Source organism: Saccopteryx bilineata, chromosome 4 (genome assembly GCF_036850765.1).
Source record: "Saccopteryx bilineata isolate mSacBil1 chromosome 4, mSacBil1_pri_phased_curated, whole genome shotgun sequence".
In the NCBI taxonomy this organism is placed as follows: Eukaryota; Metazoa; Chordata; class Mammalia; order Chiroptera; family Emballonuridae; genus Saccopteryx; species Saccopteryx bilineata.
This window is the reverse complement of record NC_089493.1, coordinates 12,507,091-12,526,974: the sequence shown is the minus strand read 5'-3', so window position 1 is coordinate 12,526,974 and position 19,884 is coordinate 12,507,091. Positions and strand designations below refer to the sequence as shown.

Genomic DNA, 19,884 nt, shown 5'->3' with positions numbered 1-19,884 from the left:
GACTGGGTTTGACCATTGAAAAGGACTAACTAGCAGGAGATATGAACAAGGGAAGGAGAAAGAAGTCTGTCTGTCTATCTATTTACCTATCTATCTGTCCATCCATCTACCTACCTACCTACCTACCTATTTCTCTATCTACCTACTATCCATGTATTATCTATTTATTTGCATTACCCCTTTAATCAAAGGGACCATAATGACTCCTTTCCATTGGCAGTCTTTGTATGCTTTACGGTCATTGTTGGTTTCTTGAACACTGGCCACTGCTCTACAGGTGAAACACTTGAGTGTAATTATATTTCCAGTCAGGACCAAAATTGATCTGATATTTTCTATCAGAAGGGTCCCTAGAAAACAATATCAAGGTGGAAATCTGGGACTGAGTAGCTCACACATTTAAGGAATGCACAGATGACCTCCTGTGCCTGGTAGATATGTGACCCTCACAATCCCTAGCAAGCAAGGGTGCCACAATTGCTCATATTATTACTGGTAGTAGCATAGTAGCATGGGATCAAGTGCCTATGGAGGGCAAGACTTAAGGGAGGTCATGGGCCGTGTATTTGATTACAGTTACAGGCATGGTTTTTACAAAAACTGTGGGTTGGTATGATTTTTATGGATATATTAGAGAGCTTAACAAGAGTTTTTTTAAAAAGCTTATGACCTTGAATATCCAACTCAAGGCCAGAGTAGAGAACCTAACAGCTTTATGGGGGGAAATAAACCGTACCTCATACCACACACACAAAATTAGAAATTTTACATAGACCTATATAAGAAATCTAAAACAATCTGCCAGAAGAAAACAGGAGACTTTCTTTTTCACTTTGGAATAGTCAGAAATTTCTTAACGGCACAAGTAGCAAAATACAATAATCATAAAAGTCAGAAATTTAACTTTTGAAAACTAGTAACTTTGTTTATCAAAAGATACAATAAAGAGAATGAAAAAGACAAGTGATTGGTTGGGAAGAGATGTTTGCAAGTCATAGTCTAAGGGACTCCTATCCATAATACATTACTAGCTCATAGAAACCAGTAAGAAATGTCAATTCAATCGAAACTTGATTTAAAAAGACCTGAAGGTGTAAGTTACCAAAAGAGATATAAAAATTGTCCAATGAACATACGGAAATGTACTCACCATTATCCATGCGAACTAAATCTTTAGTGAGCTACCATTACATACTCATCACAGTGGTCCAGTGTTGAAAAGACTAACAATACTAAGTGGGGTAAGAAGGGGGGAGGGGGTGCAACTGAAATTCCTTCCCATTGTTGGTAGGACCATAAATTGATGCATTCACTCTGGGAAAATGTTGGCAGCACTTAATTTTTTTCCCACCCAAAGCTAAACAAACACATACTGGATGATGAAGCAGTCCACTCCTGGGTGGACCCCAGACAAATGAGAGCTCTGCCCAGCAAAAGTCTTATGCAGAAATGTTCATAGCTACTTTATTTTATAATAGGCCTCAAAAGGAAATGACTCAGGCCCTGGCCGGTTGGCTCAGTGGTAGAGCATCGACCTGGCATGCAGGGGACCCGGGTTCGATTCCCGGCCAGGGCACATAGGAGAAGTGCCCATTTGCTTCTCCACCCCCCCTTCCTCTCTGTCTCTCTCTTCCCCTCCCGCAGCCAAGGCTCCATTGGAGCAAAGATGGCCCGGGCGCTGGGGATGGCTCCTCAGCCTTTGCCCCAGGCGCTAGAGTGGCTCTGGTCGAGGCAGAGCGACGCCCCGGAGGGGCAGAGCATCGCCCCCTGGTGGGCAGAGCGTCGCCCCTGGTGGGCGTGCCGGGTGGATCCCGGTCAGGTGCATGTGGGAGTCTGTCTGACTGTCTCTCCCCGTTTCCAGCTTCAGAAAAATAAAAAAAATTAAAAAAAAATAAAAATAAAAAAGGAAATGATTCAAATACCCACCAGCAGTGGAACGGATAAATAGTATATTCACACAATGGAAGACTACACAGCAGCGAACAAGAACAAGGTACAAACCCAGGTACCAATATGAAGGAATCGCAGTCATGATGTTGGCTGAGGAAAGTCAGACACAAGAGAATGTATACTATGTAATCCTATTTATACCAAGTTCAAAGACAGGCCAAACCTTTAGGAGCCAGAATACCGGCTAGCCTGAGTGAGACGCTGACAGGGAAGGGGCTTCAAGGAACTTTCTGGAATATTGGAAGTGGTCCATGGCTTGCTCTCCTTCTCAATCCTTCCTCACGACACTCAGAAGTCATTTTTGTTTATTTCATAACCATATGATGACTGACATCAGATTCTTCAATGCTACTGCACAAATGCTGTCTCAACAAATGATTCAGGCAAATAAACCACAAAGGTAACCTTGATACTGGCATAAACTCAGCAAAAGTTTAGCATAAACTAAACATAGTGGTGAAGACGTGGGGAAACAGAATCAGAATTTTGTGGTCTCTCCTTACCCTTGAATTCAGAAGGACCAACAGAGATTTTATGGCAGTAAAACTGATTGTGCCAGTGAGCAGTGAGCAAAGAATTCTGAAGTCATATCAGAAACCTTTAGAAAGCTTGTTGTTTAAAATTGTATCAGAGACTTAGAAGACCAGGAAAAAACAAAGAAAGACTGGTTTTAAGCTCGACAGTCAAGAATGCTGACAATGTTCAAAACAAACCAAAAGAAAACTGGTCTCATGCTTGTCTTGGAGACGATCAGTATTTTTCCCACTCTGATTAGACCTTATCAGAGATCTCCAAGTTTACCCCAATCTCCAAACTTACTCAGTATTCTGTAAAAGTGCTGCTTAAGTATTGTTGGGGAGATTGTAATTCTGAAGGGCATCTCCCTTGCCTATTAAGTTACTGAATTTCAACATTACTTTTATACAATTGGTAGCTTCATCATCTTATGAACACCTAACAAAATGAACCAAATATATATACATATATATATGATATGTATGTATGTATGTGTATATATATATGTATGTGTGTGTATATATATATTTATATATATAACTATAACCCTCTTTGAAGAGAATATTACCTTGTATTAGGCAATAGTTTCTTAGATATAACACCCAAACCACAAACAACAAAAGGAATAATAGCTAAATCAAACCACCAAAATTAAAAATGTACTTCAAAAAACACCATCACAGAAGTAAAAAGATTACCCACAGAATGAGAGAAAAATACACGCAAATCACATATTTGATGAGACTTATATCCAGAGTACATAAAGTGTTAACTCAACAATAAAGACAACTCACCCAGTTTTTAAATGGGCAAAGAATTTGAATCTACACTTCTCCAAAGAAGGTACACAAATGGGCAACAAACACACGCAGAAATGTCCAACATCATTAGTCATTCAGTGCACGCTAATAAACAGGAGATGTGATTTCTCACCACTAGAGTTCCTAGACCAAAGACAGCAGCAACCGTTGGTAAACATACGGAGACAATGCTTCCGCCTTACTGGCGGGAAGGTAAAGTGGTGCAGCTGCAGTTTGGCAATTCCTCCAAATGTTAAACACAGAGTGAACATATGGTCTAGCCACTAGACGTAGGAGAACCGAAATGTATTTCCACATAAAAAATTGCACACAAATGTCCATAATGGCATTATTCATAAGATCCAAAAGTAGAGAAAACATCAAATGTTCATCAACCCAAATATCCCGATAAATAGGTCGACAAAATGGGCTATATCTATACGATGAAATATTATTCAGCCATAGAAAGAATGAAGTGCTGATGTATGCTACAACATGAATGAAGCTTGAGGACTATAGGCTAAGTGACATAAGCCAGTCACAAAGGGACAAATACCATGTGATCCCACCCATATGAGGCACACAAGAGTAGTGAAGTTAATAGAAAGAGAAAGTAGTTGCCAGGGGCTGGAGGCAGAGAGCGGGGAAGCTGCTGGTCAGGGGCACGGAATTTGGTTTGGGAGGACGGGAAAGATGGAGATGGGTGTGATGATGGTGTAAGCCCGTGAGAATGCACTTAATGTCACTGAACTGTGCACTTAAAGATGGTTAAAAGGCTAAATTTTATGCCATGTATATTCTACCATAAAAACCAACAGGTACATAAATAAATAAGAGCGCAAAAACCGAAAACAAAGCTGCCAGCAGAAACCAGAGGAGGAAAGGGAACAACATGTTAAAATGGAAGACAGTAAGCGCTAAGGAAGAGAAAGAACATTCTGGTGGAACAGGTCGTGTTTACTCTACGTCCAGCCCTTTGAAGCATATTGGGAGAGGGAAGTACATTAAAAATTCCCGAGGACTGCCTGACCTGTGGTGGCGCAGTGGATAAAGCGTCAACCTGGAAACACTGAGGTTGCCGGTTCAAAACCCTGGGCTTGCCTGGTCAAGGCACATATGGGAGTTGATGCTTCCTGCTCCTCCCCCTTCTCTCTCTCTCTCCTTCTCTCTCTCTCTCCCCCCTCTCTAAAATGAATAAATAAATAAAAATTATAAAAAAAATGAAAAAAAAAAATCCCAAGGACTGTCAGCAGTACCCTCCCAACAAGAGAGAAGCCGATGGGGGAGCAGACGTCATTCAAAGGCAGAAGTACAGGGCAGCCAGGCCTCCCTGAGCCGAGTCAGACTGACCGTCTTCCCGGGTGCTGCACTGCGCTGAGGAAAGGAACCCACGCTCCGCCTGAGGACAGGAAGCAAACGGGGCTCGAGAATAATTCGCTTACATTACAGTAAAGCAAAGAGCACAGACACACATACACAAAATAAGAAAATAGCAATTAATTTAACCAATGAAGTTAAAGGTAACTCACCAAGTGGGAGAAAATGTTTGCAAATAATATATCATATAAGGGATTAATACCCAGCATATATAGAGAACTAAAACTCAACAATAAGAAAAACAGAAACAATCTAATTAACAAATGGGCAAAGGACTGGAATAGATAGTCCTTCAAAGACGGTTTACAAATGGATAAGCAGCACGAGATGAGCAACATCACTAAGGAAAACTATAATGAGGTCCTGCCTCACACCCAGCAGGGTGACTATGATGGAAAAACAAAGTAGCAAGTGTTGACAAGGATGTGGAGTAACTGGAACCTTTTACATGGGTCAGAGGAATGTAAAATGGTTTGGCACTGTGGAAAAGATATCCATACCCATATTTTTGAGCTGTCTCAAAAAATTAAAAAGAGAATTACTCTATGGCCCAGCAGCTCCACTTTTGTATAGACACCCGAAATAATGCAAAGAAGGGCCTCAGAGAGATGGTTGTATAGCCATGTTCCTAACGGTGTCATTCACATAGCTACACCGTGGAAGAAACCCAGGTGCCCATCAACGGGATGAATGAATAGCAAAATGTGGTATATACATGAATTGGATATTATTCAGCCTTAAAAATGAAGAGCATTCTGCAGTATGATGCAACATGGATGAACCTTGAGGACATCGTGCTAAGTGAAATAAACCAGTCACAAAAGGACAAATACTACATGATTCCACTCATGTGAGAGACCTAGAATAGCCAAAATCCTAGAGCCGGGAGGCAGAACGCTGGTTGCCGGGGACCGTGGGGAGAGGGAAATGAGGATATAGTTTGTTTTACAAGACAGAAAGAGTTCCTGGATATGCAGGGTAGTGATGGTTACTGAACATTTTGAAGGTATTTAATATGACAGCGGTATACTGAAAAATGGCTAAGATGGTAAATTTTATGTTTATGTATATTTTACCACAATTAAAAATTTTTTGAAATCTATCACTCTTAATAGGTTTCAGACTTTAAGATCAGTTGATTAATATGGCAGATTTTTTTATGTATCTTCTAATCCCTGGCCCACATATAGTGCTTACACCAATAAAAGTGAGTTACTCACCTGCCTTTGTCTTGTAAACCTTTCCACTTCGGGAGACAAAAGCAATAGTGGAAGTATAGAAGCTGTGATACGAATGCTTTATGATGTCTTCATGAAAGTCAGCTAACAACTCAAAAGTGTTGCCACCATCCACTGAAAGCCACACCTAAGGGAAAGAAAGGATACCGCCCAGTAAAGAGCTGTCGTGAAACAGCATTCACCTGTCAGCCTAACCTTCCTACCTAAGAAAATTCATACAGCATGTTCCCTCCCATATTCCCACATCCATCTATCCCCTCCCCGTCTCTCTTTCTCCCCCCCCCCCACAGTCACACATACACAAGTACACATTCCTTACTCGGCTACTCTGTATTTGCTCCCTAGAATTGGTATGGCAGTGTAGGTAGTGGGCTCAGTTCTATACAGGATGCATGGTGAACGTATAGAAGAATGAAGTTATTCCCCTCATCTCCCAAATGGGATCTCCTTATCCATAAGGGTTGAAGGGCCAGGTACATTTGGGTATGGGGGAGAGTTGTCCCATATTGACATGAGACTTCACGCTCTAGGAATCCTGTGAAGGGGTATGTGAACATGCTGTGTGTGGAGGAGCCCCCTGGCATCTGCAACGGTGTGTCCTGGGGCCTTAGGAAACCCTCAAATACACTCTGCCAGACAGAGCATGTTAAGTTCTCTATTTCCACATCTTTTGGGGAGCGTTGCTTTAAGATAAATCAGATAATATTATGAATGGATCCTGCTGGGTACTACTTTTAATAGCCTAAGTCTTACTCAAATAAAAATTTCTGGGGTACGGGAGGTGGTTTTTAATTTCTTCTTAAAAATGAATTTTCCTTCATTTGGAGTTAACCCTCAAGGATCCCTACCAGGACAACTTTGGCAGATGGATGTTACTCATATACCTTCATTTCGCAAACAGTCGTATGTCCACATTACAATGGATACATATTCTGGATCTATAGTAACTTCTGTCAGAACAGGAGAGGCTGCTAAGCATGTTATAGCTCATTGTCTGTATGCATTGTTCTATTATTGGATTTCCTAAACTGGCTAAACTGAAAATGCTCCTGCATATGGAGCAAAAGTATTTACTGTATTTTGTCATGCTTACACTCTTTAAAGTTAAGGTATTATTAAAGTGTACTCAGCAAACATTTTAAGGTCAATTAAAAAAAATTTTTAAAGGAGGTAGTTATATCCTGGAATTCCTACGGGTCTACCATATCATGCTTTTTACTTAAAAAAAAAAATTACATTTCTTTTGAATGCTGATGAACAGGAGACACCAAATCTTTTTCGCCTGCAAACTACTACCTTCTTTATTAGATCCAGCTAATAACACTGTTTTGTCTTTTTCCAAATAGCTCCAGATATATGGAAAAGATTTATATAGGCAGATGGGGATCCTCAAACCCCTCAACGAGATCTTCTGAGAATGGCTTTTAAGATACCTAGAGGCAGAAAAAGCCCAATAGAGATCAGGGGAACTACCTACCAGCTTTTAGGATACACCCTTAAAGGCTCCAACGCCCCAAAGGGGTCTCATAGGATGTCATCTGGGTTCTGTTTCAATAGTGGAAAGGAAGGTCATTGAGCTAAAGCCTGCCAGGCTTACACGCCTCTGCTGTGAGGAAACAGGGACACTGGAAGGTGGGCTTCCCCCTTGCTCCTCTAAGGGAGGGTTCAGTCTCTTCCAGCCCTGCTCCAGCCACCTATGACCTAACCTTGCCCAGAAACCTGGGGTTTGCCACTGAAGGCTGAAGGTGCCAGGGCCGTCGGCCCCATCTACGACACTGTGGACGAGCCTAGGGTATTTCTTCCAAGAAGCAGGTAAACTGATCTCATTTGCACAAGGGCCACTTAACCATGTCTTACCTGAATAGTCAGGTTTTTTATTCTTCCCTCAAAGATCTCGGTTGTGGGTGTTGATAGTCCTATTTTCTGCTGCTTTGCTTAATATACAGTGTTTCCTTTATCCCTCCTACCTCAATGCCCCACTCATATTTCAGGCTGGGACCTACTCCTAATTTAGAGCTCTCTTTCCCCCTTTTGCCAACTTCTATTATGAATCTACCTTTGCCACCCAGCTTAGTGTATACTAAGGTTCTCTTTACCATGCCACAGTCACAGAGCTCCAGGGAAAAGTAACCTGCTCTCATCTCTCCAGGCAGAGGAGAACAGAAGCTCCATATCCACGCATGCTGCAAATGGCTTTTCCAGTCTACCTGAATCGTTACCAGCTAGAAGCAGCGGTCATTGGGACTTGGACATGAACTGCAAAGTATAGAATGGTGACAACAATTCCAGTGCCATGCGGACTTTTCCTGGATGTGGACTTTTCCTGGACTTCTGCTCCCTGTGACAGCTCCTAACAGACTGAACAGTGGTTAGGTTGCATTGGTGATGGGGCCAACTTGGACTTGGTGAACATGTTAAGGACACTATTCTTTTATGGATTCTTGCTGTATTGGCCAAGAGTTTGCTTAAAGGCTTTTAATCACTGTAAAAAAAATAGAAGACTGGATAGGGAAGATGGGGCACATATACACCATGGTATACTATTCAGCTAGAAGAGGTGATGACATCGGATCACTTACAGCAGAATGGTGGAATCTTGATGGCATTGTGTGGAGTGCAATAGGTGAAAAAAAAAAAACAGGAACTGTAGGATTCCATATGTTGGGGGGACATAAAGGCGAGACTAAGAGACATGGACAGGAGTGTGGTGGTTACAGGGGGTGGGGGGAGGGGAGGAGAGAGACGGGGAGAGGGAGGGGTACAAAGAAAACTGGAGAGAGGGTGACGGAGGACGATCTCTCTTTGGGTGATGGATATGCAACAGAACTAAATGACAAGATAACCTGGAAATGTTTTCTTTGAATATATGTACCCTGATTTATTGATGTCACCCCATTAAAATAAAAATTTATTTATTAAAAAAATGAATTTTAATGGCAAGTTATAACTGAAAATTGTCTTTTTTTGTATGTGACAGAGGCAGAGAGAGAGAAAGAGAGAGGGACAGATAGGGACAGACAAGAAGGGAGAGAGATGAGAAGCATCAGTTCTTCATTGCAGCATCTTGTTTGTTGATTGCTTGTTCATTGATTGCTTTCTCATATATGCCTTAACCAGGGGGCTCCAGCCAAGTCAGTGACTCCTTGCTCAAGCCAGCGACCCCACGCCCAACTTGGTGATCCCATGCTCAAGCCAGCGACCTCAAGGTTTTGAACCTGGGTCCTCTGCATCCAGGCCAATGCTCTATCCACTGTGCCACTACCTGGTCAGGCACTTTATACTCTTTTTGATAAAAGGATATCATACCATATATTGTCTTCTAGAACTTACTTCTTCCTCCCAATATGATTTACTTATATTCATACATTTTATATATGGTTCAGTTAATTTGATTATCTCTTACTGTTTAATAATAGTTCATTTTGTGAATAAAATGCAATTTATTCATTCTCCTATTCATGGCCATCTGGATTATTTTACATTATCCAATGCTATTATTAATAGTGCCATGATGAAAAATTTTAAATGTTTCTTCATATATGTTTCCCTTGCTAAAAAAGTGACATTAGTGGGTCACAGAATATACGAACACTAACATTTACAGGATAATAATGCCAAATTGCTCTCCTAAACAGTTACAGTAAATTACTGTGCCACCAGCAGTGTCTAAGAGACCCACATACTCTTCAACATGTGCATTGTCAGAATTAATTTTGCCAGTTAAATAGCTGAAAATAATATTGTATTGCATTCTTGATTTCTAGTTCCCTGATGGTTTGTGGATTGTATCATCTCCTCACATGCTTATTCCATTTGTATTTCCTTCTCTGTGAAACACCCATTTGTATATATTTCATGGATCAGCTAATTTTTAAAATCAATTTAGCTTCTTTGGTATTGCATTGTAGGAAATCATTATTTACTCTTATTTATATAATGCTTTTTCAGTTAAATGTGTTGCCAATATTCTCTCCCAGTTTGCATTTTCACTTCTCATGAAGATTTATTTATTATTTATTTATTTATTTATTTATGACAGAGACAGAGAGAGTCAGAGAGAGGGACAGATAAGGACAGACAGGATGGGAGAGAGATAAGAAACATCAATTCTTTGTTGCGGCATCTGAGTTGTTTGTTGATTGCTTGTTCATTGATTGCTTTCTCATATGTGCCTTGACCAGGGGGCTACAGCAGAGTGAGTGACCCCTTGCTTAAGCCAGCGACCTTGGGTCCAAGCTGATGAGCTTTTGCTCAAACCAGATGAGCCCACACTCAAGCTGGCGACCTCGGGGTCTTGAACCTGGGTCTTCCGCATCCCAGTCCAATGCTCTATCCACTGCGCCACCACCTGGTCAGGCCTCATGATGTTTTTAATGGACAGAATTCTTCTCTTTTTTTGTGTTAGTAACTTGCATGTATCTTTTCTTTATTTTTAATTTATTGATTTGAGAGAGAGAAGAAGGGAGAGTGATAGAAACATCAACTCATTCCTGTATGTGGTCCTGCTGTGAATCACAAGCACAGAGCCCAGGCCACGGGATTGCGTTCCCTCAGTTAATCCTTCCATCCTCCGCGGCAACAACTCCCCTCTGCTCTCTTTCCCCAATGACCCCGGCTCTCTTCCTCCATCCTCACTCTCAAAGAATCACTTTGCTTTTTTTTACTGAGAAAACAGATAAATTCCTACGTGCTTCCATTACCACATCGCCCCACCCACCAGCTTTGAACCCAAGCCCCCTCCCCTGTTGTTACTGTGGGATAATTCTCACCCCAAGGCCAATCTCTCCACGAGCGCCCCTTTCTCCTTGCACTCATTTAGAACTATCCATCCCTCCAGAAGTGTCTCCTCTTCCTCTCTTTCCAGTAGCATCCATTTCCCCTCCCGCTGAACAGTTCCCATCCGCACACAGCAGTTTCTCCGATCTGGAGCAGCTTCTCCGTATGAGCACTCGGCCCAGGCAAAGGGAACGATTCACACTCACACCAGAGTGAATTTCCGTGCGCGCACCTGATTGCCATAGGCGTACAGGAAATGGCTTCGTGGATGGAATACCATTCCCACAGGGTAAGAGAACGATGGAGGAAACGTGAAAACTGGAAATTTTGGTTTAAATCTTGGTATGTTGTTTTTCAGGTTGCTCACAGAGGCAGTGGTCTCCTTCTAGAAAGAGATCAAGCATGGGCAAGTCGTAAGAAATTTTCCATTAATAATATTAGTCTATGTTACAATTTTCAGACTTTCCTGTTACTCAGATTTTTTTTTTTTCAGGGACAGAGAGAGAGTCAGATGGAGGGATAGATAGGGACAGACAGACAGGAACAGAGAGAGATGAGAAGCATCAATCATCAGTTTTTCGTTGGGACACCTTAGTTGTTCATTGATTGCTTTGTCATATGTGCCATGACCGCGGGCCTTCAGCAGACTGAGTAACTCCTTGCTCTAGCCAGTGACCTTGGGTCCAAGCTGGTGAGCTTTTTACTCAAGCCAGATGAGCCCGCGCTGAAGCTGGCAACCTCAGGGTCTCGAACCTGGGTCCTCGGCATCCCAGTCCGACGCTCTATCCACTGCGCCACCGCCTGGTCAGGCCTGTTACTCAGATTTTAAGATAGGGACACACCCAATAACCCAGCATAGAACTGGAAGGAGTAGCGACCACTGATACCTCTTCACTCTGCCCTCCCCCATATACATCTATTTAATAGCTGATGAACATAAAGTTCAGAAGATGAACTAACTTCTCAAAAATGCTATAATAAATGCCAGAATGACTGAACTCAGCAGAAAGACCCCAAGGCCCAGGTTCCTAACTATCACTTCAAACTCCTTTTTGAAGGTGCAGAACCCTGGGCCACACTCCAATTCTATTGGATCATGATCTTGAAGGGAATCAGAATGTGCACCCCAAGATATGCCACTTGGTTATAAAGATTATTTTAAGATGAAGACATTTGAGATTCAACAGATGCAGGGGGGAAAAAAGACAAGCCTTCCTTTATCTGACTAAAAGCAGCAACTTCTGAGAACTAAGACTGCCATATATTCCTCTTCAGGGTGAGAAGAGAGACTGAATAAGATGTACCCCACACCCTCCTTCACGGAAGATGAGCCCCTGAAGAGACAGAAAGACCACTCATACCGGTTTAAACAAACCTCATCACATACTCCTGTGTGCTCTCCTGTAAAGCCATTATCATTTCACTTGGTTTTTCTTCAATTCCTTTCTCACCCCTCTTAACATATGAAGATGGTATATAGCCCTCCAATTTTAACCACCTTTCTGAGCTACTCATCGCTAACTTTCACCTGCCTAAATAGGCACTGCACGCATAAATAGTTTTCTTATCTCCTGTTACTCTGACTTTTGTCAGTTTAATTTACAGAACCCCGGTTACTGTACCTAAGGGGGTAGAGAAAAATTATTATTTTTCTCCTCTAAAATCATAAGGGTAGGGCTGAACATATATATATATATATATATATATATATATGACTGAACTAATAATTTATATATAGATAAATGGCTCTAAGACAAATTCTAATTCACACCTGGGGTTAAGACCTTTTGGAATAGAAAATATAGCTCTGTGGCAATTTAGTTTTATTATTTGTTAATCTAAACTAACCACTCTTATGAAAACTTACATTTATATAGACCAGCGGTTCTCAACCTGTGGGTCGCGACCCTGGCGGGGGTAGAACAACCAAAACACAGGGGTCGCCTAAAGCCATCGGAAATACATATTTTATTTAAAAATGTATTGTATAATAAATATGTATTTTCCGATGGCTTTAGGCGACCCCTGTGTTTTGGTCGTTGGACCCCGCTGGGGTCGCGACCCACAGGTTGAGAACCGCTGATATAGATAGATCTAACTCAGTTTATATCCTCAGGGAGAATTAGCAAAAAAGAATCACTATGCAAATGGCACCCTATTTTTCATTTCCATCAAACTGAGTGACCGTTGGAGGCAAGAAATCTCTAGTTTCTTAATCTATATTAGCCTTAAGTAATTCTGCTGTAGCTAATCTTACCAGCTTCACCTGCAAAAAATTTAGAAGTAGTTTTGCTTAAATTTTCACTGTTGCCGTATCAAGAGCAGTCAGCTCCGGGCTGTGAGGCTTACCTCGTTATTAAAGAGGTAGATTCCAGAATAATGTTCTTGGTCAATAAGAAATGTTATTACAGTTGAAGGAGTAGTTTTCATTGTTTTTGAAATGTAAGGTAAGCAAGGTAACCAATCAAAAAATGGTTCTTTACTATAAAAACAGGAGCTTGCCTACAAAAAGAGAAAAGAAAAGTTAATGCTGTTTTTGACATATATAAGCTCTAATTAATTCTTTTACTTAAGCACATAAACTAATGACTGACTACATAGAAAGTGTTACATCTTTACTGTCTGTGCTTCTCTTGTGGGGGATGTGAGTTCAGAAAGAATCCCTTTCTGGCATGGATGGTTTTTCTGGAAGCCCTGCATAGGTCTAGAATAGATTTACCATAGTGAGGCAATTATCATTAAAAGCAAGTCGAGGCGCCACTGAGAGTGAAGAGAAATGTTAAGCCTTTCTGTCTGTAGAGCTGCTATTCTTTTTTTTTAGATGAATTATTAAAATCATACACAATAAAATTTCTTACCTTTAAAAATATTCAATGCCATACCTCACTTAAGGTCCTGTTTCTCTCAAAGGTGATAGTAATATAGTCAACTATAAAATATGAAGGCACAGAAATTACAGGCAGCACATCTATTGCTAAATGTATCATTCAGTATACTCAAATTGGCCCTGGCTAGCTAGCTCAGTGGTAGAACATCGGCCCAGTGTGTGGAAGTCCCGAGTTTGATTCCCAGTCAGGGCACATAGGAGAAGTGACCATCTGCTTCTTCCCCTTCCCCCTCTTCTCTCTCTCTCTCCTCCCTTCTTGCATTGTTTCAAGCGAGTTGGCCCCAAGTGCTGAGGATAGCTTCATGGAGCCTCTTCTTCAGGCACTAAAAATAACTCAGTTGCCGAGTAATGGCCTTAGATGGGCAAAGCATCTAAGGTAGGGGGCTTGCTGGGTGGATTCTGGTCAGGGTACATGCGGGAGTCTGTCTCTCTATCTTCCCTCCTCTCACTTAAAAAAAAAAAGTATCCTTGAATCAATTTTCTTGCACTTCTATCAGGGTATGCCTGTTGTCACAGATTTAAATAAATTTTTCCACTTGGTTTTAAGCCATTAACTTACACAGAACAAATTTATCTTTCATTTTATTCTATTTTTATTTTGACATTTTCATTTAATCTGTATGTGTTATTTATGTTGAAAAAATCCTGTTAACATTTCTTTAACTAAAATTTACCTTCAAAACGCTCTCTGTTAGCAAAACATCTTTCGTTATACCATAATTTTCCTTTGACGTAGTCAATCTACATAAAGAAATAAATATATCATTTAGGCAATATGTAAATTTAAGATATAAAATAGGAAAAACATTTTTAAAAAGTACAATAGTTGAGAAATGTGAGTTAGAGAAAAATTATATAAAAGTAAAAGGAAATAAAAGGATGAAAATAAGAAATAAGAAAAAGGAAATAAAAGGATGAAAATAAGAAATAAGAATAATACCCTTTGAACTACACACATACACACAAAAGGAGTAAAAAGAAACGTCACACAAATTAGCATGTGTTAATGGAGATGACCCAGCCTATGAACTAGTGTTTTTGAAGCTACCAGAAACTATTAGCTTTTCATTACAGTGACAATGGGTCACATGTTTATCTTTTATTCTTCATTCGGTGCAGCTAGGCTAAGGACTCTTTATAGAAGCCTAACAGCAGCAAGAAGCAATAAGAAAAAAGCCACCAAAATATAGGTTTGGAAAAATGGGTTAGAAGAGGGAAGCTTTCAATAAAGTGAGATTGTATATGTTAGATATGAATTATACGCAAATGTTTGAGATGGTTTTCTGTTATAGGAAGATTTTCACTTTCAAATTATTGCTGAAACAAAAGGGACCTATTTTTATAGGTCAGTAATAAAATCTGTATAATCTGTGCATTAAAATCCTTTTAAATGTTCTAAAATTGATACTGGTAATGGTTGCACAACTATGTGAATATATTAAAGCCCATTGAATTCTACACTTTAAAGGGTTGAATTTTGTTATGTATATTATCATATATCTTAATAGAACTGCTAAAGAAACAAACAAACAAACAAACAAGCCTTTTAAAACAGAATGCACAATAATTTATTTGAATGGTATGGTATCTTCAAACCAAGGTGTTAGATTGAATGCACCTTTTGAGTTCTTATATAAATCTTCAGGTTTGTAGGACACCATATGTCATTATCATGTCTGAGAAATTAATCTAGAATCTTTATTGGGCCCTGACTTATTCTTTTTCTTCCTCTTTAGATTCTTTCTAGTTTATTTCCTACTGGGAATCGAACTGGTAACAGCTCAGTCAACATCTTAGGGGACAATTTTATCTGAGCAGGTTGATCTCATTCCAATGGATGAGCTCATGACCCAGGTCTGACTCAAAGTCACAATGATTGGTCAGGAATGAACACATAATACAAATAAAGTTAATGGGTCGGCTACAAAACTTGCTGGAACTCCTGGGAAAGAGATACTATATTCCTGTTGTGATTACTAAACTGATCACTTCTGAACCTGGTGGTAAGGTCTCACCATTGGAGAGGACTTACTGAGAATGAAACTAGTGGCTGGCAAGGATGGCTGGAGGTGAGGGGGTAGAATGACAAGAATAAAGATGGTAGGGAAGACCCTGACCATAAAGGGTCTTGCATGTCTCACAAAAGTTAGAATTTATTCTTGAAAAAGTGACTCAAAGTCCCTGCTATTGCTATTAACAGATGCAACTTGGCTAACAGTTTCCTCATGCTAATTTCCCAATTTAGCATCTTTGTGCTTACATTACCTTCCTCCGAATGTGCTTCTTCAAGTTCATTTAAATTTCTGCTTAAATTTCACCTCCTTGGAGAGGTCTGGTATCACCATCCCATTTAATGTAGAATATTAACTTCCCTTCACTCTCTATTTCCTTTACCTGCTTTAATTTCAATAAGCCCTGATTACTATCTACAATCATTTTGTGCACTTGCTTGCATAATTGTTTGGGATCTATCCCCCTCACTAGAATCGTAAGCTACATGAGAATAGGGACTGTGTCATGTTCATTAGGGAATCTTTCTTGTCAAACAAGCATGGACTATAGAAAGTATTCAACAAATATTTGCAGAATGATTGAATAAGCAAATGGATAAATCATCAAACATTAACTCCTGCAAATCTGCCTGAACAGCCACACACGTCATTCTTTTTTTTTTTTTTTTTTTTTTTTTTTCTGAAGCTGGAAACGGGGAGAGACAGTCAGACAGACTCCCGCATGCGCCCGACGGGGATCCACCCGGCACGCCCACCAGGGGCGAAGCTCTGCCCACCAGGGGGTGATGCTCTGCCCCTCCAGGGTGTCGCTCTGCCGCGACCAGAGCCACTCCAGCGCCTGGGGCAGAGGCCAAGGAGCCATCCCCAGCGCCCGGGCCATCTTTGCTCCAATGGAGCCTTGGCTGCAGGAGGGGAAGAGAGAGAGACAGAGAGGAAGGAGGGGTTGGGGGTGGAGAAGCAAATGGGTGCTTCTCCTGTGTGCCCTGGCCGGGAATCGAACCCGGGTTCCCCTGCACGCCAGGCCAACGCTCTACCGCTGAGCCAACCGGCCAGGGCCCACACACGTCAGTCTTACCAACCTTCCTTCACTCATTATTAAAAAGGTCTGATCTAAAGGTAAATCCCTATACTTTTAAGAATAATTTCACTCTTGAGTGTGTGTGGGTGTATGAGGAGGGAATGAGGAGGGGACATGGCAAAAGATAGGAATACTCAAAATATTTATTGTGGTTTCCAAACAAAAGCATGTTTATATGTTGATAGAAATGACCTACTGAATCATGAAACTTGACCTTGTAACAGAGAGGGAAGATAACTGATAGAATCAAATTTCCACCAAAAGGAGAGGTGTGGCTAGCTTTAATGGCACTTTTGTGCAAATTAGAAAGTGACTTTAGGTCCTGGCTGGTTGGCTCTGTGGTAGAGCTTTGGCCTGGTATATGGACATCCCAGGTTTGATTCCCAATCAGGGCACACAGGAGAAGCGACCATCTGCTTCCTTGCCCTTTCCCCTCTCCATTTTATCTATCTGTCGCTTACTCTCCCACAGCCATGGCTCAGTTGGAACAAGTTGGCCCTGGGCACTGAGGATGGCTCCATGGCCTTGCCTCAGGTCCAAAAAATAGCTTGGTTGCTGAGCAACAGTCCCAGATGGGCAGAGCATTGCCTGATAGAGGGGCTTGCTGGGTGAATCCCAGTAGGGGCTTATGCAGAAGTCTGTCTGTCTCCTCGCTTCTCACTTAAGAAAGAAAAAACATGACTTTCTCCAAGTAGGCACAGAAAACACCTGAATACGCACAATTCTGGATAGAACATATAATAAAAAAGGGGTGGGGATGGCCTCAGAAACAGGAGGGGCACTTTGTTCTTTGAAATAGAAGTGGAGATCACTGCTTTATAGTTGGCAGTAATATAATTTTTAGCTCAAATGGTAAATAATCTCATAGGAATACTCTGTATGGTGAATTCTCATCTTGGATCTCATCTCTTAGGCAGCAAGGAATCTTATCTTTTAACCAATCCTTATAAATTTAAAGCTTCTTACCCTTTCGAAACCACAAAACTCTGCCCTTGAAAGCTAGAAGGGGAAAAACAGGAACTTTAATTTTTTGCACGCATAGGAGAAGGCGTAACAAAATGTAGCAATTTAAATTATACTAATGGAAATGTTTCTTTTATATCCCAGCAGTTAGGAATGTCACACTGAAATCAGCCTCTTAAGTAGTTGACACAATATCCTGGAGATTTCCCCTTCAGTCTCTGCCTTGTTTCACCATTTGATTATTTATGCCTTAACTTGATTCCAGAAAGGATTTGGGATCAAAACCCCATCTGTTAATGATTTAAGTGGAGGAGTTAAGAAGTGTGCAGACATACATTCAGCCTGCCACCCACTGGGGATTAGGAAGGCACACCCTTAGCCTATCATTCTCTCCGGGGCCTCCGTCTGCCCCGCCCAGTGCAGCCCTACAGCAGGCCCTCCGTACTTTGAACTTGAGTCACTGCTCCTGGCGTCTACAACTCTCTGCTTTGGCAATCACATGACAAGCACACAGAAGGCCAGATCTATTGGCTGTCTGAGCAACAAATGTTACTTTCTCAGAGATAGTGAGGAGGAGGGGGAGGCTGTGCATGTTTGCAGACCTGAAGAAAGGTAATAATTACCATGCATAAGAAATACCTGCTTCTCAACCAATACAACTGCCCCTTCCATACTTACCCTTACCTTTTCTCGGACTGTTCCTAAGTCTTTGTTACTATTCTTATTTCTGTTGCTATTTTTGAGAGGTATTTATTTACATGCTTGAGAATTTTATTCTGTGTATTTTGTACATCTTCACCAAAATGTATATTCTCCTGCTTTCAATTCCAAAAGTTACTTTAATTTGTTACTTTGGAGTGCTAGATCTAGCTTTATAAATTACCCTAAAGTGTTTTGGGAACATATATAACTATAGATAGATAGACAGAGAAAGTGTTTTCTACTTGTATGTATTTAAAAGTTTCTATAAATTTGGATAGCAATAAAACTAGCGCCATTTCCAAATGATATAGCCAACACTGTAAGGCAAAGGAAGAGGTTCCCATGCGGTGCTTTTACATTTTTTAAAAGGAAGAAGCATTTCAAGTCTAAGATACACTACACATAACTCAATTATTCAATGTTTCTACTTAATGCCATGAAAGATATTCAAAGTTAACTAATTTATCACAAAGCAGCTCACATACCAATATTAGGGCAGGTTTCTTTGGGTAACGAAGATCTCCACTTACAAAAAGTCCCAAAGAGGTGAGGATAACAAAGAAATGGTTTGTCAAAACCATATCCACCACTGTAAGCCCTAGGTGTTCTAAAGGAAGAAATCACACCATGGATTATAAAGGAAGGAAAAGTTGACATATTGATCAGATGTCACAATAAATGAAATGCTGAAGACCAAGATGTTACTAGAGGAATTACCTTCTCCAAAGTGGGAATAGATCATGTCCGTCAGGTTATACCAGAGGGTATCATTATAATTCCAAAATCCACTAGAGGTGAGGCCTATGTAAACACCTACCATGAGAGAAAAGGAAAATCAAGGCTAAGACCACTTTGCCAAGCCAGTCACTCACTTCTACGGTGCTAGGTCTTCAGGGGCCAGGACCTGCGACAGCGCCACCTTCCAACCATTTTCTGCAGGTGCCCAGCTCCACGCCCCTCCACTTGAGTCTCATTTCCCCAAGCACTAGAAAGATGAAGTAACTTTAGTTTACACCACAGGATTTTAGCCGACCATCTCATTTAATTATTAAGTATTTTGTTTTATATTATAGGGGGTCAGAATACGCCACCCCTAAAACATCCCACTTTGTCATTAGGATTATTCTGAGCAGAGGCAACTGAGAATCAATTGGGCCAGTCTGTCTGTCCCTATACCAATGCACAGTTTGACGCTATCACTTTATAATTAGTCATGGCAGGGAAAGTTTTTGTTCTTCTTTTTATTCTTCTTTAAAATAACGTTTGTGTTTATGTTGTTTTATTCTGCCATATGAATTCTGGGGTTGGCTTGTCAATTTCCACACACACAGAAATACTGCTATAATTTTTCTTGAAACTGTATTGAATTTGATGGGTAAATTTAGAATAAATATCTTTGCAACATTAGAAATTCCTGTTCGCCTGACCAGGTGGTGGCACAGTGGATAGAGTGTCGGCCTGGGATGCTGAGGACCCAGGTTTGAAACCCCAAGGTTGCCGGCTTGAGCATGGGATCATATACATGACATCATGGTCACTGGCTTGAGCCCAAAGATCGCTGGCTTGAGTCCAAGGTCACTGGCTT

At 40.9% G+C, this 19,884-nt stretch overlaps 1 protein-coding gene across 1 annotated transcript in view; it reads right to left on the bottom strand.

Annotated features, from left to right (window-relative positions):
- The window catches only part of CATSPERB (cation channel sperm associated auxiliary subunit beta), a 78,814-nt gene that overhangs the window by 41,802 nt on the left and 17,128 nt on the right, over positions 1–19,884 (bottom strand). Inside the window, exons 7-14 of the mRNA XM_066276665.1 lie at positions 19,017–19,112; positions 18,785–18,906; positions 17,601–17,633; positions 14,219–14,285; positions 13,540–13,586; positions 12,995–13,159; positions 10,890–11,036; positions 5,864–6,008 (exon numbers count right to left, since the gene is read on the bottom strand). Of these exons, the coding sequence (XP_066132762.1) occupies positions 5,864–6,008; positions 10,890–11,036; positions 12,995–13,159; positions 13,540–13,586; positions 14,219–14,285; positions 17,601–17,633; positions 18,785–18,906; positions 19,017–19,112 (822 nt within the window). The remainder of the gene's footprint in view (positions 1–5,863; positions 6,009–10,889; positions 11,037–12,994; positions 13,160–13,539; positions 13,587–14,218; positions 14,286–17,600; positions 17,634–18,784; positions 18,907–19,016; positions 19,113–19,884) is intronic.